This window comes from Coregonus lavaretus (assembly GCF_964263955.1).
Source record: "Coregonus lavaretus genome assembly, chromosome: 1".
In the NCBI taxonomy this organism is placed as follows: domain Eukaryota; kingdom Metazoa; phylum Chordata; class Actinopteri; order Salmoniformes; family Salmonidae; genus Coregonus; species Coregonus lavaretus.
This window is the reverse complement of record NC_139988.1, coordinates 56,790,067-56,817,320: the sequence shown is the minus strand read 5'-3', so window position 1 is coordinate 56,817,320 and position 27,254 is coordinate 56,790,067. Positions and strand designations below refer to the sequence as shown.

At 41.6% G+C, this 27,254-nt stretch overlaps 1 protein-coding gene across 1 annotated transcript in view; it reads right to left on the bottom strand.

Moving 5' to 3' along the window:
- Window positions 1-23,447, bottom strand: part of LOC311133537 (molybdenum cofactor sulfurase-like) — a gene marked incomplete at both ends in the record, with an annotated part of 41,174 nt that extends 17,727 nt beyond the window's left edge. Inside the window, 10 exons of the mRNA XM_084167042.1 lie at window positions 384-546; window positions 792-1,187; window positions 1,297-1,413; window positions 1,608-1,807; window positions 2,088-2,164; window positions 2,326-2,970; window positions 3,477-3,543; window positions 7,088-7,729; window positions 15,088-15,169; window positions 23,385-23,447. Of these exons, the coding sequence (XP_084023168.1) occupies window positions 384-546; window positions 792-1,187; window positions 1,297-1,413; window positions 1,608-1,807; window positions 2,088-2,164; window positions 2,326-2,970; window positions 3,477-3,543; window positions 7,088-7,729; window positions 15,088-15,169; window positions 23,385-23,447 (2,452 nt within the window). The remainder of the gene's footprint in view (window positions 1-383; window positions 547-791; window positions 1,188-1,296; window positions 1,414-1,607; window positions 1,808-2,087; window positions 2,165-2,325; window positions 2,971-3,476; window positions 3,544-7,087; window positions 7,730-15,087; window positions 15,170-23,384) is intronic.
- Window positions 23,448-27,254: the final 3,807 nt, after the last annotated feature.

Sequence of the window (27,254 nt, the reverse complement as noted above, 5' to 3'; positions counted from 1 at the left end):
CCCTCCCAATGTGTTCTCCAATCAAATAAAACATTTTAGAAAAAGGCTTAGTGCTGTTATCCTCGCAAGGTGAAATATGGGAAGGTATTGAAAACAGGGGTGCCAATAATTTTGACCCCTATCTTAAAATAACAAACATTATTACTTGTTAAAAAAAAGATTTCTCTGGGCAATTGTATTAGTATAAAATAATATAATAATTAAAAAACATTTGCATACAATGTTTACATTTTTGTATTTTAGCAGACGCTCTTACCCAGAGCGACTTACAGTAGTGAGTGCATACATTATTCATATATTTGAATGATTTATTTTATAGTCTTTTTTGCACATCTTTATCAAGGGTGCCACAGCCTTTGGAACTGACTATATATATGTCTGACCTGAGGCCTGCAGGAGCAGTGTGTTCGAGGGCAGGTAGATCTGTGGATGAATGAGGCATAAGCGTGGTTCTCTCTTTTGGTTCAGACACACTCCATTACCATTCACTACCATCCAGCCCCGGTCATGGAGCAGACCCAGAGCACCCACTGGCCAGTCAGTCACCTGCATAAACACACATGACAATCAAAACACAGAAGAAGTGAGAAATCAATTGATAGTACTGCTAGGCAAACACATATATTGTAATTGTGTTTAGTTGATGAAATAGTACTTCTTACCACTAATTTCCAACAATAGGTTTTTGATACTTTCATCAAATCATAATATGGGTATTTGGTGAACTATAATAATTTGCGTTGTAGATTTAATGACAGCCAAACAATATTAAAAGAGAAATGTGCTCAAACCTCAAACGCTGCACAGAATTTGATGGGATACATGTAAATGTTAGTCATAGTCTGGGCCTTCTCATGGGTCTTTGCATCTTTGGTGATGGCCTTCTCTCCACATTGGTTCACAACTGGATCTGTAGAGGCATGCTCTCTCTCATCTATGTGGTCAGGTTTACCATTGGTAAGCATGGTGAGCAGACATTGACTGGAACCTTTAGAGGAGGTGTTCGATTTCAGTCTGTCTAGTTTTGCTTGGTCCACTTTTACTGGTTTCTCCACAAAGCAGTCCGCAACGAAGTTCAGGACGTTTTGGCAGTCCTGGAAGGTTGACATGTAGCCGAAAGATACACGCACAGATCCCGTTGGACGGTTGTCTACCAGGTCTATGTTGTCTCCACAGACATGACCCGCCTTGAAGAACACAGAAGTTGACATGACAACAGTATATTAGGATGAAGAAGAATCTTTATCGTCTTTTGCACAAACAAATGTGCAATGACACTTCAAATTCATTACTCACCTGTAGGTTGCTCTTCACCTCTTGATTGGTGATGCCAAGAAAGAGCTGACAGGCACCTGTGTTGCAGAAGCAACCTGTCCGCACATGGATATTAAAAAGACTAGCTAGCTTGTCCACCTGAGGAGAAGAGAAAATTGAAAATGGTTAGACATTTAAATCAATTCAGCAGAAATGCAAGACAAAAAAATAAATTGCATTCATAACATACTTGGGCTTTGTCAATTATGAATTGACTTCTGTTTGGATGTGTGAAATAAATACATGCAAAAACTCTAGGGTGCAGTAAATAAAATAAGCTCATTTGAGTGGACCTGAGAGTATCCAATCATTTGTCCATGACAGTCCATCAAGTTGAAGTTGAGGATGGCTCCCTGTGTACTTGGGTTCTCAAACTCACTGTTGGAGTATATCTGAGCAACTGGTTGTCCGTTGCCATGGCAAAGACTAGACAGCAACAAGTAAGTATAGCGTGTTAAACCAAATGTATGCAGCTGGATCTTGTCCATGGCTCCTGAAGGAGAAACAAAAATGATACAAAGCTGCAATACAATAGTAGAAGGGTTTCATTGACTCATTTCAATCTCTGTAGAATACTGGTCCACTCTTTACTGATGTTAAAGATTTCTGTCAAATTGATTAAATGAACAACCACTCAACCATTTGAAAATTATTTTAAAATTCAGAGTTCTTACTTTGATACTTAATGTAATGACAGATGATATTGACACATTATAACAGCAACATCACTTTTTGTTTCATCCATGTCTTTTAAATTATTCACATGTACATACTTGTGAACGTGTGGAGAGAATCAAAACAATGATTTAGAGCAATGATGTCTAGGAAAGAGATGGTGCCATCTTCAAACCTTAATCAAGAACAAAACCACAAGATTTATCACAAAAAAATAATAAAACAAAATATTATCTCTCTAAGCCTGGCTCATTCAACTTCATAAATAACTTCATAAATCATATTTTTTCATTCACACGTACATCATTACATTTCAAGGCTCATGCAATAGTTTACCGGCTAGCCATATTTGGCGCTGACACATAATAGTTCTCCCCTGCTAGGTAGGCTGCTGTTGTCCCCCCACCAAAATACGTATTTCTTAGGAGGGCAGCTGTATCATTCTGGACCAGAAGAGCCCCTAAACTTGTGGGGAAGCCAAACATCTTGTAGAAGGAGAAGGGAACAAAGTCCGCTGGGTGCTCCTGCAGATCCAGCGGAGAGCAGCTGGCAAAAGAGGCAGCATCCAGCAGGACGAACCACAGGCCCTTGCTATCACACGCTGGGTAGAGCTGCCGCGCCTGGATACCCCTCACATACCCCAGGGAGTACTTTCTGCCAGAGAAATTGCTCTGTGCTGGGTAACAGAAGAGGTGTGGTGTCTGGCAACTGCTGCCTTCACTCTGGGCCACATCTTTGGCTCTGGCCTCTATCTCCTCGGGGGAGACAGGTAGAGAAACTACTCCCAGTGCTGAAGTAACTCCTCTGATACCGACCACTGAGGTATGGTTATCAGTCAGATAGCAGAACTGACTGGCTGGCTCCGCAGCAGTGAGAGGCCTCCAGGGAAAGCTCTCAGTGACTAATTTGAGAGCTGCCGTACTGCCAGAGGTGAAAATCACTGAGTATTTGTCATGAGTGGTGTTAAAATGCTGCAATATCCTGCAAGAAAATACATTTCTGTTCAGTACATATCCTCAATAGGAGGGCATATCCCTACACCCAAACGAGGGCATTGCGTTCATCCACCTCTGGCCTGCTGGCCCCCCTACCTCTGCGGAAGCACAGTTCTCGCTCAGCCCAGTCAAAACTGTTCGCTGCTCTGGCACCCCAATGGTGGAACAAGCTCCCTCACGACGCCAGGACAGCGGAGTCACTCACCACCTTCCGGAGACACTTGAAACCCCACCTCTTTAAGGAATACCTGGGATAGGATAAAGTAATCCTTCTACCCCCCCTTACCCCACCCCCCCCCAAAAAAATAAAAACATATTGTAAAGTGGTTATCCCACTGGCTATAAGGTGAATGCACCAATTTGTAAGTCGCTCTGGATAAGAGCGTCTGCTAAATGACGTAAATGTAAATGTAATAAATTAGTGGTCACACAGTCACATTCATCCGGATGGTATAATGATGATTAATTATTTATGTGAAAGGAGAGGCTTACCTGTATCTGACATGCTCCACTGTGTCATGTGTCAGTCTGCTGCTGAGGTTATGGCTGTGAGGGTTGCCTAAAAACAAAAATATTAGAAGAATATATTGAAACCATTTCTCAAGCAATAATTTTGCTAGGACTGTCTGGGAGTGGTCTGAGTGAGGGGAAAACTTAAAACTAGCTGTTATTGGCAGAGAGGTTTGGAACTCTCTTTGAAATTGGTCTATTAACCAATTTAAAGCCTTGTGATGTCACCAGGCAAACCAAACACCTGCCCATGCAAACAGTCTGATTAAAAGGTCCTGTGTAAATTGTATTTTCAACCAGCAACTATCAGGAAATAACACTGATCAAATGTTTTCACACTTTTATAGCTGTTGTACAATATGATACAAAACACAGGAAAACTTAATTTTAACTAGTGGCGCAGTGGTCTAAGGCACTGCATCGCAGTGCTAGCTGTGCCACTAGAGATCCTGTTTCGAATCCAGGCTCTGTCGTAGCCGTCCGTGACCAGGAGACCCATGGGGCGGCGCACAATTGGCCCAGCGTCGTCCAGGGTAGGGTAGGGGAGGGAATGGCCGGCAGGGATGTAGCTCAGTTGGTAGAGCATGGCGTTTGCAACGCCAGGGTTGTGGGTTCGATTCCCACGGGGGGCCAGTATGAAAAAAATAAAAAATAATAATAATAATGTATGCACTCACTAACTGTAAGTCGCTCTGGATAAGAGCGTCTGCTAAATGACTAAAATGTCAATGTAAAACTAAACTGGGCCTTAAAGATAGAGGACCCGGCAGCCTATTTAGTTGGTGTGGAGCAGCAACAGTCTCTGAGTCGGAGGTTCAGGTGCAAATCAATCAATCAAATGTAATTATTAAGCCCTTTTTACATCATCAGATGTCACAAAGTGCTATACAGAAATCCAGCCTAAAACCCAAAACAGCAAGCAATGCAGATGTAGAAGCACGGTGGCTAGGAAAAACTCCCTAGAAAGGAAGAAACCTGGAGAGGAACCAGGCTCTGAGGGGTGTCCAAAAATAGGATGGATTTATTTACAGTGCAGGGCAGGCAGTGATGAAGAAGACTGGATACAAAGTTGAGTATTTACAAGGTGAACAGTCTGTATTAGGAAAAATAGTTGACAAAAATACTTGTTTGAAAAAAATTACAATAAACTTAGCCAATTGCAAAATTACTTAGACTAGAGGACAAACGGCTATAAATACATCTGAGTTTGGCAGAGCTATAGCTTAGTAACAGGGAACAAAACCAGAAAAGGAAATTATTTGAGGAACAGAACCCGAAACGGAAACAAAAGTGACCTATACTGTTCCGGAACAGAACAGTTATTTTAAAAGCATGGAAAATGGTTAATAACGTTCTTTTACATTCCAGGCATTTTTTTCCAGTCCCACAAAAATCGCAACGAAGCGCCTATGCAAAGCCCTTACTCTGTCACTCACAAACGTATTCCAGCGTCTGCCTGCCAGCTGGAAATCTTTGCCAGTGGGTGTGCATGGGTGTGTGTAGGGTACCTGCCCCTCCCCTCTGAAGCATAGGTTACTGTAGCCTACTGACAAGGTTACAAGCATGATTCAGAAATTAGGGAGAGATGTTTAAAAGAATGGATTAACGTTTTCAATGCTAGTTAAGGATACTATAGTTATCACATTTCACATAGGATTGATTAACTACAAAAAGCTAAGACGTGTTTTTAATTCTAGTGCTGCTCTGCACACACAACAAGCTTGTTATTTAGCTAGTTAACGTTTGCTCTGGTCCAACGTTAAACCAACTCGGAAGTTCAAAAACTTTCAAAGTTCTACCATAGAAGTCGCCCTTCCGTAGGCATAATTCTGTGGGCCTAATTCAGATAATGTATGTCATAACAAGATGCCCAGCACTTCAAGGCAAGCTTCCTCCATCCTCTCTCACACACAACATTTCTGGCAGCACAGTGTGTGTGTTTGTCATTCATTATGATTAAACCATGCTGTTACGGCAAAATACAATTAGCTGTTAACGACTTTCCTATACAGATTAAATCGCTTACCCGCTCCATGGCAAGCTGCTCTATCCACACTGATTGGTGAAGTCATTTAATGTTTTCAGAGTTTTAAAAAGGAACAGAAAATAATGATATAAACCGGTACTTTTTGGGGGATTCGAACCGGTTTAGAACAGAAGTTACAAATGTAACTATGGTTCTACAAATACCTGGAAGACCGTCAGTACGGTTGAAAGTATGGATTATATTTCTCGCGCTCGGCGCAGGTCGAGTAATAATAACAACAAAGTCATGCCTGTGAAGTGACAGCGTGGGAGGACGTGCCCCCACGGTTGATATAAAACTCTACGTCAGACCATGCACTGTCTCAGATAATCTTCTCGCCCAAAGATTCAGTGTGACAGGAAAGTACTGACAGACTTCCAGGAATTCGTAGAACCATAGTTACGTTCATAACTTCCATTCTACTTCATACTTTGCAGACCATCAGTATGGTTGAAAGTATGGATGACTCATACTAACAAGGTCGCGAGGAATATCACTACTAACCTTAATGTGCTGGTGCCACTGGAAGAATGGCAGACCCCATGGTGTGTCAGGATGCGACATTGACCCTGTAACATTCTGAGAATGTGCAGGGCAATGACCAGGTAGCAGCTGTGCATATCTCATTCAGGGGGACGCCTCTCAGTGCAGCCCAGGATATGGCGACACTTCTGGTCGAGTGACATATCCCACCTTCTGGGACAGGGAGCCCTACACCCTTGTAGGCCTGAGCGGTGACATCCACCACCCAGTGTCAAAGCCCCTGCTTGGACAATGCAAGGCCTTTTGACTTCCCACTGAAGCACAGAAACAGCTGGTCTGACTTCCTGTAGTGCACCGAGGCTTGCATATTGCATTTTAGGGAACAGACTGGACACAGGAGATTTGCTCGCTCATCCTCCGCATTCTGGAAAGGAGGGGGGCAGTAGGCCGCCAGCTCGATGGCTTGATTGATGTGAAGGGGTGATAAATGGCCAATTATTTTATTATTTATTTTATAAAACCTTAGGCAAAAAGGCTGGATTGGGCCATACGGTCACACCTAGATCATCTGCCTTCCATCGTAGGCAGACAGGACAAAGAGAGTGCATGAAGCTCACTCGTTTCGCTGATGAAATAGCTAAGAGGAAAGCCGTTTTCAGAGATTTTATGTCTGGCACCTTCGTATGCTCGAAGGGAGGTTTCGTCAAAGCCTCCAATACTAGTGGCAGATCCCAGGTTTGCTGCGTGGACGGCCCTGAGGGGATGCAGCCTGCGGACACCTTGTAAGAATTGGCAGACGAGGTAGTGGGCTCCTGCCGATTTTCCATCGATGTGTAAATGGTTAGCTGATATTGCTGAGGCATACACCTTCAAGGTAGAGGCAGAGCGACCTGAGTCCAATCGTTTCTGAAGGAAGCTGAGTATAACAGATACAGAGCAGGACACGGGTTCCTCCACCCTGGTAGAGCACCATTCGGTAAACAGCTTCCAGCGACCAGCATAGATCATCCTGGTCGAGTTCTGTGTGCCTGGTTTCTGGGCTGTGCGTTCCACAACGGTGTAGTCTGACTCAGCTGTTTTGTACATTTGATGGTGCACTCAGCCACGGGGCCGAAGAGCAGACCGAGGACCACTGGGAGCTTTCTCAGCATCTGCCTGGAGTCATCGGACATTGGGGCTTGGGCGAACCAGACCTGGCGACAAGTCACAACTACAGTGGACATCAGTCTGCCTAGCTCTCTGGTCATGAATGCAAACGCTTGAAGAGATACGTCATTCAGGCTGCAGAGATCCAGGTCTGCGTGCTCTGGCTGGAGCATCCTGTTCTGTGCTAGCATGAGCACTGCGAGAAATTTCCAAATGCGGGTCATGTAGGCCGCTTTGTCATAGGCCCGTGACAGTAGCTCATCTGTGGCCCTGCACTGAGGTCTGGGGCAGCGGGCGTCATCCTTTAGGGCTTCATCTGGGGAGAGCATCAGCTCTGCAATGAATTCATCCACCTTAGGCATATGGTCCAGCCCATGTTGTTTTGCGTCGCGCATGGCAGGTAGCATCCTACTATCCTTGCCATGGTGGGTGAGAGCCCACGGGTCGGCCCAGCATCTCTGAAGCTCTGTAAGAAAAGCCGGTGAAGGTGGCACACTGAACGGTGTAGCTGCCGGGGCCTTCTTAAAGAACGGGTTTGCTGCAGCGGCTGTAGCTTGAAGGTCATCAAGCTCTAGCCAAGCTAAGGCCGCACGCAGGACAGCACATAGTGAGGCAGAGCTTTCTTCTGACTCAGTTTGATGAGAGCATCGGAATGACTCCTCTAACCCATCTTTAGCGTTGAGAATTAATGGATCCACAACACTGGTTGGCCCCTTTCCTTCGCCTTGTTGGGTGAGTCATCAACCTGGTCACTAAAGTGCCGGTTGGATGCCTGAGTGGAGTGCAGGTCATCATCATGGCTATTTGAGTCCTATGTTGAGTCCCCCATGCTGGAGGGAGTGCTAGAGGGCCCCGACTCAGGGTGCTTGAAGGAACGCAAAAGCAATTTTTTCTGCTCTATCTCAGAGGATAAGGAATCAACCTTCCGAGTGAGGCTCTTATTTTTTTTACTTTTTCACCAGGGGGGTGTCATCGGTTTCGTCGGCTTTCCCTCTTTTGTTGGGCCTAAGTGGGTCCTGGCGAACAATGCCAGATGCTAGTGACTAGTGCCCGGTAACCTCGATAACGAGCACAGCAGTGGAGGATATCTTGACAAGGTTAGCACCGGAGTATGGTGGACAACACACACACACAAACTAGCTGGTGGGCTAAGTCAGCACAACACAAGGAAGCCTGATATCCTCCAATAAAAGGGATAGGTAGGGGAGAGCTGTCACACAGCATGGAGGGCGAATTTGGCGCTCTGACCCACAGGTCACAGGCCGTTGGTGACAGACTGACAATACACACAACTCACACAGAGTTTAGCTTACCCTACCGGGACCTGGGAAAATGCAATCCAAAAAACGGGAGCAGCGGAGCAGTCAACTTGTGTGATACAGCTACGCTAACTTTGCGAGAAGAAATAAGAGACAGTGCACGGTTTCATATGAACAGTGGGGGCACGTCCTCCCATGCTGTCACGTCACCGGTGTGACTTTGTTGTTATTATAACTCGACCTGCGTGGAACGCGAGGGATATAATCCATACTGTCAACCATACTGACGGTCTGAAAGGTATGAAGTAGAACTGGTCGGTTCTGTTCAGAACCAACCCCTGGTAACAGCATGTTACCCCAAGTAGCTCCATGAATAAGGAGAACGGGGATCCTAAAAGGACCTGCCCTAACCTGGCATACACCATTCACATCTTTAAACAGGTAACTTCTCAATAAACTGATAATAATACGCTTGAATGGCAATACTATTTTACAATTGACATGCAATGGCCAATACATTACTTGTTAATGAAAACAAGGGCATAATTAACATAAACAGTCTAAAAATGTATTTAGCAATCCCAGATTGCCCCTTTAATCAAAAGATTTTTTACACTTGTAACAACTCAACAAATTATATCAGTTGTAGCTAATTATATTTGGTATGTGAGGAAATACTCACCATATACATTCGTGGAGGGAACACCCTGAATTGCAGGCCCCAATCACACCCTTCTAAATTTTTTTCAGCAGGGTAATCACTTATGTGCATCTAATAACAACACTTGCACCACTAGTGGTAAGTACAGGTATTGTCATAAGAACACAACAACATATTATGGAGGACCAATCCTGCCGTAATTAGAATTAAATAAATAAATAAATGTGCAGAAAATAGATAAATGAATAAATAAATAAATCCACACATAATTAAATAAATTATCAAGGAAATACAAAAACACTGACTAAAATGAATTTTCTCTACATATCTGTATGTATTTAATTATTTATCTATGTATTAACTAATTATTCAAACTTTAATTCATTTTATTCATTTATATATTTCTGTATTTCTTCCTCCAATATCATAATGAGGAGGTGTCAATCAAACGTCTGTGGGTGGTATATAACACACCATTGGTTGATCAATGTCACAGCACCTTGCTAGACTGCTTTTGCACCACCTATGTGAAGCTAGCCACAGTAACGATTAGCCACAATAGTAGAATTTTAGGATCGCCTTCAAAAGAAAAGTCCTGCATTGAAACAGACACAAACAGATACAAATAGTGGAATCATGCCATATTATTGTATATATATATATATATTTACCTTTATTTAACTAGGCAAGTCAGTTAAGAACCAATTCTTATTTACAATGATGGCCTACCAAAAGGCAAAAGGCCTCCTATATATAAATATAGGACCAAACACACATCACAACAAGAGAGACAACACAACACTACATAAAGAGATACCTAAGACAACAACATAGCATGGCAGCAACACACGACAACACAGCAAGGTAGCAGCCCAACATGAAAACAACATGGTAGCAGCACAACATGGTAGCAGCACAAGACATGGTACAAACATTATTGGGCACAGACAACAGCACAAAGGGCAAGAAGGTAGAGATAACAATACATCACGCAAAGCAGCCACAACTGTCAGTAAGAGTGTCCATGATTGAGTCTTCGAATGAAGAGATGGAGATAAAACTGTCCAGTTTGAGTGTTTTTTGCAGCTCGTTCCAGTCACTAGCTGCAGCGAACTGGAAAGAGGAGTGACCCAGGGATGTATGTGCTTTGGGGACCTTTAACAGAATGTGACTGGCAGAACATTTACATTTACATTTACATCATTTAGCAGACGCTCTTATCCAGAGCGACTTACAAATTGGTGCATTCAACTTATGATAGCAAGTGGGACAACCACTTTTTTTCTTCTTTTTTTTATTGGGGGGTGGGTAGAATGATTGCTTTATACTATTCCAGGTATTCCTTAAAGAGGTAGGGTTTCAATTGTATCCGGAAGGTGGTCAGTGACTCCGCTGTCCTGGCGTCGTGAGGGAGCTTGTTCCACCATTGGGGTGCCAGAGCAGCAAATAGCTTTGACTGGGCTGAGCGGGAACTGTGCTTCTGTAGAGGTAGGGGAGCTAGCAGGCCAGAGGTGGATGAACGTAGTGCCCTCATTTGGGTGTAGGGTCTGATCAGAGCCTGAAGGTAAGGAGGTGCCATTCCCCTCACAGCTCCGTAGGCAAGAACCATGGTTTTGTAGTAGATGCAAGCCTCAACTGGAAGCCAGTGGAGTGTGCGGAGCAGCGGGGTGACATGAGAGAACTTGGGAAGGTCGAACACCAGACGGGCTGCGGCGTTCTGGATAAGTTGTAGGGGTTTAATGGCACAGGCAGGGAGCCCAGCCAACAGTGAGTTGCAGTAATCCAGACGGGATGGATTAGGACCTGTGCCACTTCCTGTGTAAGGTAGGGTCGTACTCTGCGAATGTTGTAGAGCATGAACCTGCAGGATCGGGTCACCGCTTTGATGTTAGCAGAGAACGACAGGGTGTTGTCCAGGGTCACGCCAAGGCTCTTTGCACTCTGGGAGGAGGACACAATGGAGTTGTCAACCGTGATGGCGAGATCATGGAGCGGGCAGTCCTTCCCAGGGAGGAAGAGCAGCTCCGTCTTGCCGAGGTTCAGCTTGAGGTGGTGATCCGACATCCACACTGATATGTCTGCCAGACATGCAGAGATGCAATTCGCCACCTGGTTATCAGGAGGGGGAAAGGAGAAAATGAATTGTGTGTCGTCTGCGTAGCAATGATAGGAGAGACCATGTGAGGATATGACAAAGCCAAGTGACTTGGTGTATAGAGAGAATAGGAGAGGGCCTAGAACTGAGCCCTGGGGGACACCAGTGGTGAGAGCACGTGGTGCGGAGACAGATTCACGCCACGCCACCTGGTAGGAGCGACCTGTCAGGTAGGACGCAATCCAAGAGTGAGCAGCGCCGGAGATGCCCAACTCGGAGAGGGTGGAGAGGAGGATCTGATGGTTCACAGTATCAAAGGCAGCGGATAGGTCTAGAAGGATAAGAGCAGAGGAGAGAGAGTTAGCTTTAGCAGTGCGGAGAGCCTCCGTGACACAGAGAAGAGCAGTCTCAGTTGAATGACCAGTCTTGAAACCTGACTGGTTTGGATCAAGAAGGTCATTCTGAGAGAGATAACAGGAGAGTTGGCTAGAGACGGCACGCTCAAGAGTTTTGGAGAGAAAAGAAAGAAGGGATACTGGTCTGTAGTTGTTGACATCGGAGGGATCGAGTGTAGGTTTTTTGAGGAGGGGTGCAACTCTCGCTCTCTTGAAGACGGAAGGGACATGGCCAGCGGTCAAGGATGAGTTGATAAGCGAGGTGAGGTAAGGGAGAAGGTCTCCAGAAATGGTCTGGATAAGAGAGGAGGGGATAGGGTCAAGCGGGCAGGTTGTTGGGCGGCCGGCCGTCACAAGTCGCAAGATTTCATCTGGAGAGAGAGGGGAGAAAGAAGTCAAAGCATAGGGTAGGGCAGTGTGAGCAGGACCAGAGGTGTCATTTGACTTAATAAATGAGGATCGGATGTCGTCAACCTTCTTTTCAAAATGGTTGACGAAGTCATCCACAGAGAGGGAGGAGGGAGGGGGAGGAGGAGGAGGATTCAGCAGGGAGGAGAAGGTGGCAAAGAGCTTCCTAGGGTTAGAGGCAGAGGCTTGAAATTTAGAGTGGTAGAAAGTGGCTTTAGCAGTGGAAACAGAGGAAGAGAATGTAGAGAGGAGGGAGTGAAAAGATGACAGGTCCGCTGGGAGTCTAGTTTTCCTCCATTTCCGCTCGGCTGCCCGGGGGCCCTCTTCTGTAAGCTCGCAATGAGTCGTCAAGCCACGGAGCAGGAGGGGAGGACCGAGCCGGCCGGGAGGATAGGGGACATAGAGAGTCAAAAGATGCAGAAAGGGAGGAGAGAGAACAGGTGTTGTATGTGGAGGATGAGGGCAGCAGTAGGTATTTGAACTGGATAATACTTTTTTAAAAGTTTGGAATGTTGTTATACAAATTCAACAAAAGACAATAATGAGTTAGGAAAATCTGTTGAAATTGCACTGTGGATGTATTAGACTTCAGAATTGTATTGGGGGCACACTGTATGCATTGTACAGCCTTGCCTATGGATCTTGGGTCCATGAAATGTTCACAACTGTGAAGAGTTTACACAAATATTAGTGTTGTAGCTCTTATTGCAGGACTTTAACTCTGGGAAATCACCTCACTATTCAGCCTATTGTGCGTATTGAACATTCATATTGCAATGTACAGTTTTAAATATGGGATCTTGGATCCATGAAATCGGGTATCAGTCCAGAGCACAACTGTGAAGAGTTTACACAGATATTAGCGTAATATCTCTTATTGCAGGACTTTAAAACCACTGTGAAATGAGACATTAGCTCACCAGTCAACCTTCTGTGTATTGAACATTCATATTGCAATGTACAGCTTTACCTATGGATCTTGGTTCCATGAAATTAGGTATCAGCCTACTCAGTGACACCCACAGAACACAACTGTGAAGAGTTTACACAGCAGCATACACTACCGGTCAAACGTTTTAGAACACCTACTCATTCAAGGGTTTTTCTTTATTTTTAAGGTTTTCTACATTGTAGAATAATAGTAAAGACATCAAAACTATGAAATAACACATATGGAATCAGGTAGTAACCAAAAAAAGTGTTAAACAAATCAAAATATATTTTATATTTGAGATTCTTCAAATAGCCACCCTTCGCCTTGATGACAGCTTTGCACACGCTTGGAATTCTCTCAACCAGCTTCACCTGGAATGCTTTTCTAACAGTCTTGAAGGAGTTCCCACATATGCTGAGCACTTGTTGGCTGCTTTTCCTTCACTCTGCCGTCCGACTCATCCCAAACCATCTCAATTTGGTTAAGGTCGGGAATTGTGGAGGCCAGGTCATTTGATGCAGCACTCCATCACTCTCCTTCTTGGTCAAATAGCCCTTACACAGCCTGGAGGTGTGTTGGGTCATTGTCCTGTTGAAAAACAAATGATAGTCCCACTAAGCCCAAACCAGATGGGATGGCGTATTGTTGCAGAATGCTGTGGTAGCCATGCTGGTTAAGTGTGCCTTGAATTCTAAATAAATCACAGACAGTGTCACCAGCAAAGCACCCCCACACCATAACACCTCCTCCTCCATGCTTTATGGTAGGAAATACACATGTGGAGATCATCCGTTCACCCACACCGTGTCTCACAAAGCCACGGAGGGTGGAACAAAAAATCTCTAATTTGGACTCCAGACCAAAGGACAAATTTCCACCGGTCTAATGTCCATTGCTCGTGTTTCTTGGCCCAAGCAAGTCCCTTCTTCTTATTGGTGTCCTTTAGTAGTGGTTTCTCTGCAGCAATTCGACCATGAAGGCCTGATTCACACAGTCTCCTCTGAACAGTTGATGTTGAGATGTGTCTGTTACTTGAACTCTGTGAAGCATTTCTTTGGGCTGAAATTTCTGAGGCTGGTAACTCTAATGAACTTATCCTCTGCAGCAGAGGCAACTCTTGGTCTTCCTTTCATGTGGCGGTCCTCATGAGAGCCAGTTTCATCATAGCGCTTGATGGTTTTTGCGACGGCTATCTTCTGTATACCCCCCCCCCCCCCCCTTTCTTGTCACAATGCAACTGATTGGCTCAAACGCATTAAGAAGGAAAGAAATTCCACAAATTAACTTTTAAGAAGGCACTCCTGTTAATTGAAATGCATTCCAGGTGACTACCTCATGAGCCTGGTTGAGAGAATGCCAAGAGTGTGCAAAGCTGTCATCAAGGCAAAGGGTGGCTATTTGAAGAATCTCAATATAAAATATATTTTGATTTGTTTAACACGTTTTTCGTTACTACATGATTCCATATGTGTTATTTCATAGTTTTGATGTCTTCACTATTATTCTACAATGTAGAAAATAGTAAAAATAAAGAAAAAACCTTGAATGAGTAGGTGTTCTAAAACTTTTGACCGGTAGCGTATCATAGACTTTCTCTCCAATGTCCCCCCAAAAAGTGACATATCATATTGATACATAGCTATATGCGCAACACATACTTTTTTGGGGGGGAGGGGGGTGCTAATGTAAACATGGCCTTTTAACTTTGAATACGTTCTGTCATACTAATTGCATCCCAGGCAAATGTAATCGCTCAACGCGCTGTGGCATTGATCAACCAATGGTGTGTTAGATACCACCCACAAATACGTTTGCTTGACACCCCCTCATTATGATATTGGAGGAAGAAATACAGAAACAAATAAATAACATAAATGAATAAAATGAAAGAAAGTGGGATTAATTATTTATCTCTTTATGTGTGCAATCATTAATCCATGTATTTATATATTTGTGTGCATTTATCTATGTATTAATATGTGCATTTATCTATCTATCTATTTATTTATTTAATTCTAATTATGGCAGGTTTGGTCCTGCATAACATATAGGCAAGCCTATGTTACAATGTTACATCACCGGTTTGCATTGACCAGCTTAAGTTAACATATTAACTTTATTAAACAAGTTTGGCGATGGCGGTGTGACACATTATGAAGCCCCACGCACAAAGTAGCCCACTGTACCTTTAATCCTTGAGAACTCGCGTTCTATCACGTCTTGGAAGTCACTCTTATAACCGTAAGGATTCCAAACTTCCTCGAAGCTCTTGTAGTGTATTAAGATTATGACTTTGTTAATGTTTTCAAGTGGAACCTGAGAGGATGTTTATTTTAGTGTCAGAGGGAATTGTTTTAGTGTGACGCCACATACAACAGACAGGAAGTGTGTGTTGTAGACAGGGGATTGGACAGTAGAGGGAGCCACCCATATCTTGGGAAGATTATACATACTGGGTAAAAACGAAGAAGAGGTTAGAGCGGCCATTGCAATCTGGGACGCTGCTCTCCGGGTGGTCTGGACACCTGTAAAACTTATGCTGGAATCTTGTGATATGAATAAAACTTATGATCAAGGGTTCAGTATGAGCGGACTCCTTTGTTTTACAGCAATAACTAGCGACATTGACTCGACACTACAAATGGCGTCACGAAAAGGGAGGGTCTGCCTCTCTCCTTTGTTCCATTCAGGCGCCAAGCTGACTCGTTCTGAAGTCATGGCCAGATAAGGGTGAGTTTTTTTCTCACCACTTTGGGCATTTGTTAGTTTGGAGGCTATTTGAGTGTGCGCTGGAGAGATGTACCGTTAGGACCGATGTGTGCCTCGTGTTGCTTTATTGCTGAGAACTGGGGGTCTGCCTAACCATTCTAAAATTGTTTGCACTGGTAAACAGCGCAAAAGGGGGGAGTGTCTATAGAAATAGGCTTGAATAGGAATTCTAGAGCAATCGATGGTAGTGAATAAGGCAGATATACAAGGCAGATATACAAGGCAGATATACAAGGCAGAAATATAAGGCAGAGATACGTATACAACTTAGGGCATTGCGAATCTGGAAAGACCCCAGGGGGGCGATCATAGGATGGGCCGAAAATCCTTTTACGCGTTAGATGTGTATTAGGTGAGTTCTGGGAACTCGAGACGGTGGAATATATATTTTATTGTACGTTACTGCTCATCTTGTATCCGACGGGGTATCTGTTTGGGGGAACCTCTCATAGGATATCCATTGAACTCACGGCAGCATAAAGTTAGTGACAAAGGAAAAAGGTATTTAGGCGCAATGCAGGTTACATTGTTGCATGCCACATGTTACATACATGCTAATGCTAAATGCTAATGCTAAATGCTACGTGCCACATGTTACATACAGGCTAAGGCTAAATGTTAAATGCTAATTGTGTTACATGCTGCATGCTAACATGTGACCTTAGAGGGCCATTGCGATGGAATAAAGCCTCTTAAATTATGTTTGTGTGTAGAATTTAGGTTCTATGCTTTGTGAGCTCTGTTAAATATTGTTTGACTATGAGGAGAAAACGGAGTTACAGCGGGACTGTTGGGGAGAGAGCTCAGAGGGCTCCCTTCCACGGTGAAATCGTATTGATGAATGTACTGCGCATGCGTGTGATTTTACGACACTAGAGTGACGTAGGGAGCATATGCTTCTGCTACACTGTGCAAGGGGGGACACAGACGAAGGAACAAAGAGGAGAGATTTGAACACGAATGGAATCTTCTAGTTGTTACATCGGCTGTTGGTTAAAGATGAAACTGTTTTTGTGACCTATTGAATTGATAAATGAGAGAGATATGTTGACGGATTAAAAATAAAAGTAATTAAATAAGTAAATAAAATAAAAATGTTATTGAGCTATTTATGCTTTTCCTGAGGTAATTCTTAGAGTGAATGTGAACGGAAGGAATATTGAATGGTTGAAGGGACTCAGTGACTGCATAAACTGCTAAATTCTTGTATGTTTCTCTGTTCTTTTGTCATATGAGAGGCGATAGGACGAGAGGAGAGAGAGAGAAAGAGAGGAGGTGCTGACGTGTACATCACGTGACAAGGGGTGACGCGACAGAGGATCTAGCCAAAAGGTTTTGGTGCTGTTCTGTTTACAAAAAACTTTCCCCTACAGGATATTTGATGTTATGACAATTTCACAGAGACTTGGCAAAAGACTGATTGAATAAAATTTGAATTTTTTGAGTTTCTGTGCATGAGTTGGTTTGATTACAGTTCTGTTGGAAATCGAGTACTGACATTATTCTGTAAAATTAAGATAATTGGATGCTTATTAAGCAATGGGGTTTATGGGTATTGTAGTGTTGTAGGATTAGAAGTCTTTATTTTTTTGGATTGCTCTGAAGTTGACTACTTGCATTTACTTTCCTGATGGGATGTGGTAAGATAGCACTAATTGATAAATTAGTAAAATAGGAATTAGAAATAAAAAAATATTTTTGATTATTCATAATTTTTTAATACTTTTTTTAATTGAATTTTAATTTTAATGTTAAATAATTTTTTGAATAAATTTTTTGAATTAATTATTTTTGAATATTCATATTTTTATTGATTTTTTTTTGTTGGTTTATATTAATAATTAAAGGGAGGAAGCCATAGGCTATATAGTCTAAAATAAAATAATTCACAATAAAGGAATATAAAAGAGTTGTTACAATGGGGAAAAACGACATCAAGGCTATGAAAGTAATTACACCTGTTGATATAGTTGAAAATAGTAAACATTGCAATACCATTAACTAAAGGTTGTCTGGAAAATGGAACAAACGTTGGCCTGACATTGAACAACCATAGCTAGTAGAGGGAATCTTAACCCTGATGTCATCAACATAATGAAAGTGCTTCTGTCAATTCATAAAGCAGATCAAAAGAAGGGAAAAAAGGGAACAATGTAAAGAAAAGACACAAAGAGAGCTGGGTGTTCTTAAGTTGTCCTTCATCTGCTAAATGACGTTAATGTGCCCTTGAGCAAGGCACTTAACCCTAATTGCTCCTGTAAGTCGCTCTGGTTAAGAGCGTCTGCTAAATGACTAAAATGTAAATGTAAATGTTCATTCTCAAACAAAAACTGATGAAAGATACCAACGATAAAGCTTCCAGTGATCAGCCAGGAGGGTGATTATTGCATCAGAGATGAAGATGAACGAATAATAGAGAGAGGACAAGCAGAAACGACAATAAAAATGAATCCAAAACTCCAGAAGTAAGAAAAAACCGAGATGTCTGGAAACTAAGAGAAGAATGAGGTTCGGAAAGATGAAGATAAAGATGAAGACTTGGAGATTAAAGGTGCTTTATGTTCAAGAGGATTTTATTCAACAATGATTAGCACAGAAGAAATAGAAAGAGATATAGACCGATGCGTATCATGACTGGATAAGGGGAATAATTTAGAAGAAGTAAGAGAACTGCAAAGTACAACTCGAGAAGCTGAAGATACAGAAGAGAAGAAAAACTGCTGAGAAAAGAATCCCAAGAATTGGAGGAGAAGAATACATTGAGGCCAAGGAAAGAGAGAAAAGTAAGAAGATGATGGAAGATGATATTTCGAGGGTAAAACTTAGAATATAAGCTGTTGAAGAATACTGATATGTCAACAACAAGAAAGAACAGGACCAAGAAACTCTCAGAAAACTCAATCAAATACAACTGGTGGAGAATAAGAAGGAGAAGAAACAAGCTTTGGTTATGAAGAATCAGAGTGAACCAAATCAACAATCACTGCTACAGCTTCAACTGAACAAGGTCAAATGCAATTGTACCAGCCACCCATGGCGGTACCAGTTGTTTCATATCCACAGCCAGTTTCTGGACAGACACAGAATTGGAGAGGAAGAGGACGAGAAGGCTTAGAAGGAGGAGGAAGGTTTCAGCCACACTTCCAGCAACTTTCAGAAGCGTGTTATAATTGTGGACAGGTTGGTCATTTTACCTGTGATTGCAATGCGCCAGGAGGAAACAACAGAGGAAATTTCTGAGGAAGATAAAGGAGCAAGTGAAGATCATCTGTTCTCCAGGTGAACCCTTAAAGGAGCAAGGATTCTAGAGTGCCTAGAAGATCCGAAGGGGGGTGTCAGCTGATAGCACCGATTTAGGGAGAGGAAGAAAATATCCAACAATTGAAGTGAAAATAAAAAGGACTATGAGAAGTGATGGTGAATAGAGGAAAAGCTTTTATCTGTGTTGAGCCTAAAGAGGTTAAACATCTCACTATGTAAAATTAACTAATTAGGATAGGATTTGAGGGAGTAAAACAGTTGATTACTCTTACGGAACCAATTGAGCTCTGCTATAAAAAAATCAAAGAGAAATTAAAATACACATACTAATATCAGAACATATACCTATTGCATTGTTGGGAAGAGATGCATTGTTTAAATTGAACTGTACAATAAGATGTACACTAGACGGCTGTCTGGTAGAAGATTTTAAAAGAGTAGGGTTTTTGGGAATCTATTAGACTGCCTATTAGACAATCTGTCTGAAAAATAAAGTTAAAAAGGGTGTCTGTTATTCTTGGTTACATTCCTACACCAAGAGGGGAAAAAGATTTCAAACTAGGCTAAAAGATGTTCGATCGTTTGCCAAGTCTGTGTGTAAAGAAGTCAGAAGCAGGTGGGGATTACCCGATCACATATTCTAAAAATTGGTGGTAAAAGGATTTTGTGAATAGATCAGTGGAAATATGTTTTAAAAGTTAGGAGAAAAGATTAGATTAAAAAAGTTAGAAAAACTAGGGTTGAAGGAACTCTAGGAGAGTAAGCTAAGTTTCAATGTTAGTAGGAAGAGAGAGTGAATGTAGTGACACTAGTGGTGATAGATGGAAATACAAGTAAGGAGTTAAAAGTCTTAGGGAGAATGGATGAAGTAACAATAAGGACATCAACACTTCAGCCTATTATAACAACAGTGAGAAGCAATTCAACTCTTTCAACATTGATAGTTATTAAAGCCATAAATATATCGCATTTGATTACAAGGGAACCAATAGCTCCAGCACCAATTTTAGGGGGGAAAAGACTGTTATTAGGGTTAGGATGGGTGATACAGCTCATCTTCCTTGTAGCTGTGAGAGATGGAGTGGGGATGGTGACGTTCCTCCCACATGGAGAGATAATTATGGAGAAGAAGTATTGTTATCAGGACCAGAAGTAGAAGCTGTTGCACCTAGTCAAAGGAAGTATAGTTTGTACAACGATATGAAGTGGAAGAGGGTTATGAGTGATTGTTCACTTATTTTGCGTAATGTTACAGAGAAAGATCAGGGAGAATATATGTGTACTTATCTAGTGCAAGCATTAAAATTTGTTCCGGTTAAGAATTATTGGTTAAAAGGCTATGTAATTCGTAAAGTGACGCTTATAATGGAAGAGTTGAAGTCTGTTGAAGCTTCCACAGTCACCGAAGGAGTTCAGGAGAAGTATATTACAGTAGCCACTCCAACAGTAAATAAAACACAGAGGATATCGGTAGCTTTCCCACTAGAAGTAGTTAAGGGTGTTAATACATCAACTAAATCAACTACTTTAATGGTAACTTTGAAAGGGATTAATGGTACGACGGCAATAACAAATGTAGGAAGTATGACACCGACACCAACAACAACTTTTCTGAAATTAAAGGATGTAGCAAGAGTGACTCAGGAGTTTATGGTACGGATGGAGAGTGCTGTCAATGGTAGTAAGGATAGGGTTAAAATAGGAGAGCAGATGGTGGTAGAGAAGAATATAGATTCATCTGAAATAGTGCAAGATACTATCATGGAGGTACAGGATGAGTTCTTTGATTTCAACGTAACATCGGAAGATACATCTGATCAATACCGCTCGTTAGGGAAAAGAGAAACTAAATGGAAGGCATATGGATTTGATTCTTCTGTTTTGAAGATTAAAGATGAATGGGCAGGTAGGAATCTTTGGTTCCAGCAGTTAACTCATTCTGTAAGATCAGTGAGGAATCTTGAGGGTCCATGTCTGTTGAGAATTCCAGCACCAGACACGTGGGGTTCCATTTTAGAGACGGTCGCTCAACCTCTATCAAGTACGTGTCAATCTTATGCTTTGTCATGGCTGTTGTATCAGCAACAATCATTAACAGATAAAATAATGTTGTTGTCAAAACATTTGTTTAAGCCTAGGTTTAGGTGTTCTTGGTTAAATGAATTACCCTATGTGAATTTGTTAGATGGGAAGGAAAATCAGGTAACAGCGAACCCTGAAGCATTGGAGGTGAAACCAGTGAGGGCTAAAAGTTGTTTTTGTTCTAATAAAACTTATGATGGAAGGGGTATGTTTGTGGGAATATCAGATTGTGATGATTATATGATGACTTTGGGTAAGCATGACCTTAAGGGTAGTAATGAGAAATATAATGTTACTTTTTATGTTCCAGTTAGTAAGAAGAGCAGGACTTTGATGGTGAAAGATTAGCTTTTGCCTGACAATGTGACTATTAGGAATTTTAGAGATATTTGGTGGGTTTGTGGTGATGAAGCATATATATTCTTACCCTATGGATGGACAGGATGTTGTTACATGTCAACGTTGAAGCTTCCATATGAGGTTTTTACCATTAAAAGAGGGGTAGCACCGGACACAGATAAATCTGAATCTAGGTTTGGAAATAGGGTGAAAAGAGACATGGCGACATTTCATAGTCTGGGAAGCCTATCATTGGAGGATAAGTCTAAGAGAGAAGTGGGGATTTTTCCATGGTATGGTGTAAAATTTGGGAAGATCATATTGATAATATTAGCTATACTTTGATTCCAGATAGTTCAGATAATATCACTTAGTGTTATAGATGCATTGAAGAATATAAGGGATGCATTTGGTAGATCTGAAGGAGCTGGATGGTCAGCGAAGTTTTGGTTGCAAGATCAGTTAGGGCCAATGGGAGCAGTGATAGTTCAGATTTTAATAGCAGTTTTGATAGCACTGTGTGTGATATTTTTCTTTTGTACATTGTTACTGACCTTTGAGAAGGATATGATATTGAGATGGGTTGGAGTTGTGATGCCTGGAGACAACACTCAGATGCCGTTGTTGACTGTTCCTGATCTGGATGAAGAGGGACAAGTGGGACTAGATGGAGTATTGATGGATAAATATCCTTTTTGATTATTTGATCATTTTTCCAAAAAAAAAAATTCAATAGTAGTGTGATTTTAGTATGATGTTATGAATCAAAGGGGGGAAATAGGATAATGTGATTCATATATCATTTTATATCATTTTTTTATATTCTTAGTTGATATTGATGTTTTAATTTGAAAGTGTTGTTTTGCAAAAGATACTGTTTGGTCTTTTATTTTCTTTCAGAAGCATTTGGGGGAATATGTAGAGATTGAATTACTCAAACAGGGACAATATGAAAGGAGAATGACTGGAGCAGATGGAACAAGGAAGGTGTGGAAATGTTCCGATTCCATCATCAACGATGCATTGGAAGTCGAGACTACGGGGGAGATGAAGTGTAGTGGACTACATTCCAGTGTCTGCAATGAAATATAGACATATTTGCATGTGTAATACATAATGTGTGTCATATTCTTTCTGTATTAATTTTTGTAGAATGATATTTGATGTTATTGAATACATGTGGGGATCTTAGATGTTTTTGTTTATTTCGTGAATGTTTAGGGACATGGAGTCTAGGCAGGGATAGAGATCCACTGTAGGGTCCGATGGGTCGACCAGCCTTAGTGTGAAAATTTTTTGGATAGTATTTTGTTTGCAGGGGCTTACATGTGTATTTAATTGCATCATAGTTTCAAATGCATTGATAAAGATTTATGAATTGATCTGGAGTACCTAGGTGGTTGCCTGGGGCAGAGGGACCGTGAGAGAATTTTACTGTCTTGATTGATGGATGGATATTTAAACGAAGAAGGCTGCCAGACAGGGTTTTCGCTCTCACACTCCATAAAGATTTGTTCATATTTCATAGAAAGGTATTTACACTCCAGAGGGAAATGGTTTTGGTTTATTGTTAAAGATACTCAATAAGATAAATTGTTACTTGTCATAATCCTGTTCTTTTTGTTTTCGAGACTTTTAGTTAGTCTCGAAGGGGGGAATATGTAGTGTATTAAGATTATGACTTTGTTAATGTTTTCAAGTGGAACCTGAGAGGATGTTTATTTTAGTGTCAGAGGGAATTGTTTTAGTGTGACGCCACATACAACAGACAGGAAGTGTGTGTTGTAGACAGGGGATTGGACAGTAGAGGGAGCCACCCATATCTTGGGAAGATTATATATACTGGGTAAAAACGAAGAAGAGGTTAGAGCGGCCATTGCAATCTGGGACGCCGCTCTCCGGGTGGTCTGGACACCTGTAAAACTTATGCTGGAATCTTGTGATATAAATAAAACTTATGATCAAAGGTTCAGTATGAGCGGACTCCTTTGTTTCACAGCAATAATTGCCAGCATTGACTCGACACTACACTCTCAAACGTGCACAGTTCATTAACATTTAACGATTCCTTCTCCATGACCTCTTGTAGTGGCATATTCGCGTCTACCTACAATGTAACAACACTTACTAGTTGACAAAGTTCTAAGTCCACACTGCATCTCTGACAGACAGTGACAGTCTGTTTTAGTAGTAGTCATTTGTATCTAAACGATTTACCTCGCATTCCCCATACAACACGACTGAGAAGATTATAGGTCTGTGACTGAGAATGCAGGAAATGGAATACAACATCATTTACGTTTGAAAGTGGGCTGAGTCTGTCAATCGGGACAATAAGTGAGCAAAACATAATACTGGCTAATGAAAATGAAATGCTGTTGCTATTATTAAGGATTTATTTAGTGATAACCATAACAATTACAATTCCTATTCAGTCAATTCAAGGAGTGAATTTAAATGTAATTCAAGAATGTGCATGAACACACATATTAATGTAGTCATGTACACACACATGCAGAAATACAGTAATAATATTTTTTGATGTATGGAGGCCAAAGCACATGGTCTGGAAGCAAGTGACATGAGAGATTCCCAGAGGCCATTATTGTCTCCCTTCCATGCAGTGAGCAGTAATTAAATATGCCACTTATGCTTTGCTGATTCATTTCCCTTCACAATTTGGTGGCTCAGCTGAATGCAGCTCTATGGGCAGAAGGGCTGTATTGTATCCATAATGGCCTCATTATGGGTTATAAGGGCTTGGTGTGGGGGAGGGGCAGAGTAAGGGTAAAGCACGCCATGAAGACATTATGGATGTCTCTCTAAACATAACTATATTCTCCCTTGTCAGTTCTGTCCCCATTTAGCCAGTGTAATGTGTTTAATCTGGCAGAGAATCTAAACGATCAACAATTTAACAATGTAGTTTACAAAGATTTATCTACTGTAGCTTCTCATTTATGTTTTTGTTGACTGTAAAGTTTAGACTTCCACAATGTCTCCCATGCAGACACTGTAACCATAGCTCTCTCTGGACAGTGTCCTGCGGAGGAGCCACTTTGCCCTGCCCTCAGGCCTCAGCAGCTGGTGGATCGCTCCACAGAGCAACACCTCTCATGTGCCACTGACAGGGAGAGATGCAGGTTATTTTGCCCTGTGTAGGGGCTTATCTAGGGCTAAGCTAGGGGACGGACAAATAGCAAAGCCAACCTCACTCCAGCCAGTCTAGCGGCACAGATAGCCATCTGTCCATTCTCAGTGCAATAACTGACAACAAAGGGGGTCAAACATTTAACGACGACTGTAAAACTAGAGGACTACTCATTCCGGAGAGAGGAGGAAGAGGAACTAATTTTTATACTAAAACAGCAGGTTAGTGTTTCATACTAATAGTTCTTGTCACATTACAGGCCCCTCAACCAATGGGGCTAACAGAGGATTAGGCTTTCAGCTACATTATGTTTCCCTTGGTAATAATATTGCAAAGAAGAAAACTACAGTAGTCTTATTCAACCGTAGACTTTAATCCCCTGTTCTTTTAACAATTTACAAAGAAATTGCCCTCTTATCTTGAGTTCTGTAAAGTAGACTTTTTACTTTCTAAAATGTTTAGTCATTTAGCAGACGCTCTTATCCAGAGCAACTTACAGTTAGTGAGTGCATACATTTTCATACTGGCCCCCCGTGGGAAACAAACCCAAAACCCTGGCGTTGCAAGCGCCATGCTCTACCAACTGAGCTACAGGGGACTTACAACAGCTGGCTGCCCTGAGTTGACACATACTTAGCTACCCATGTCATTGAGTTTCTATACCCTTATTGTTAAATGCAATTTTCAATTTTATGTACAGAACTGCATTTTATTGATGAAACTAATATAAATGTAAGGCTTTAGGTCAAATATTTTGAGTATACATATGTTTGCCAATGTTCTATGCCCTTGTATACCAGGAAAACCTTCATTTTATCCCCAAGCTTAGATAGGCCTAATCTCGTTGTATGATGTGAGAGGAAGGTTTTAATATACTCCGCTGTAACACAACAGTATTTAGGCCCTATAACGCACATATAGGGCACGGGCACACAACAGTCTCTGAACAAAGTCACTTTTCTCATGTTAAATATCTTCCAGAAATTAATATTTCATGAATATCAATTTCTTCAACAAGATCAAATTCAATATCCATTTTGTTCTCAAGATAAGAGTTAGTCAAGAGTACATGTGAACCCTGAAGTGTAATTCCATTTAGCTCACAAAGATTAGATTGTTATTAACACCCTTTGTCACTGCACATGTTTGTTTGTTGTTGTGTGGGAAAAGCATGAATGATTGAAATATGAGATCATCTGTAAATCATGTTTATGGTATGCTGTGTATTAGTGTTTTGTTCTAAAGTCTTGAGTGGGTGCTGTCATGCTAGAGGTGATAGAAATGGGTCAAAAGGGTCTTAAGCATTAACCAAACAAATCCTGGTCTATAGGATTAGGCTGGGATGTAGCTGTTTGTTGGATGCATTTACAGTACCTTATAATGACACAGAGAAGGAAATCACTCTTGTTAGGCTATATATACAGTGCCTTCGGAAAGTATTCAGACCCCTTGACTTTTTCCACATCTTGTTACGTTACAGCCTTATTCTAAAATGGATTAAATAAAAGAATTTCCTCAGCAATATACACACAATAATGACAAAGCAAAAACAGGTTTTTAGAAATTTTGGCAAATTTATTAAAAATTAAAAACAGAAATACCTTATTTACATAAGTATTCAGACCCTTTGCTATGCAGCATTGAAGGTCCCTAAGAACACAGTGGCCTCCATCATTCTTAAATGGAAGAAGTTTGGAACCACCAAGACTCTTCATGGAGCTGGCTGCCTGGCCAAACTGAGCAATTGGGGGAGAAGGGACTTGGTCAGGGAGACTGGGGCGAAGGTTCACCTTCCAATAGGACAACGACCCTAAGCACACAGCCAAGACAACGCAGGAGTGGCTTCGGGATAAGTCTCTGAATGTCCTTGAGTGGCCCAGCCAGAGCCCAGACTTGAACCCGATCTAACATCTCTGGAGAGACCAGAAAATAGCTGTGCAGCAACGCTCCCCATTCAACCTGACAGAGCTTGAGAGGATCTGCAGAGAAGAATGGGAGAAACTCCCCAAATACAAGTGTGCCAAGCTTGTAGCGTCATACCCAAGAAGACTCAAGGCTTTAATCGCTGCCACAGGTGCTTCAACAAAGTACTGAGTGAAGGGTCTGAATACTTATGTAAATGTAATATTTCCGTTTTTTATTTGTAATAAATTAGCCAATATTTCTAAAAAAACAGTGTTTGCTTTGTAATTATGGGGTATTGTGTGTAGATTGATGAGGGAAAAAAAACGATTTAATCAATTTTAGAATAAGGCTGTAACCTAACAAAATGTGGAAAAAGTAAAGTGGTCTGAATACATTCCATAGGCACTGTACCCTGCTGGCTGCTCAACAACTCTTTGGATTCCTAATATTATTGTCTGCAGCAATAGTATATAATTTGTGTTATGGCCCTTTGTCTGGTATTGTCAACAAGGGAATGTGTGTAGATTTTTGCATTGCTTGCTGGGAATTGACCCAGGCTTGACCTAGCTTTCCAACCCTTGTGTGTAATCCTTGTTGCTTCCATGTATTTTTTAGGTGTGCCATGGCGGCAAAGCATTGTCTTCATCCATTGGTGTATGCATAGAGATCCGATTAAACTATGTAAGTATCTGAGTGGGGTCAAAGGTCATGCATGAGTCATGCCACACTTTGTAAGATACATAAGTGACAAAGAAAGTTATGTTTAGAGTATTGTTGTAGCCTTGGGAAATATTTGATATAATTTTGGATTGTGGAGAAAATGATTCTGTCCATTCACCCTCACCA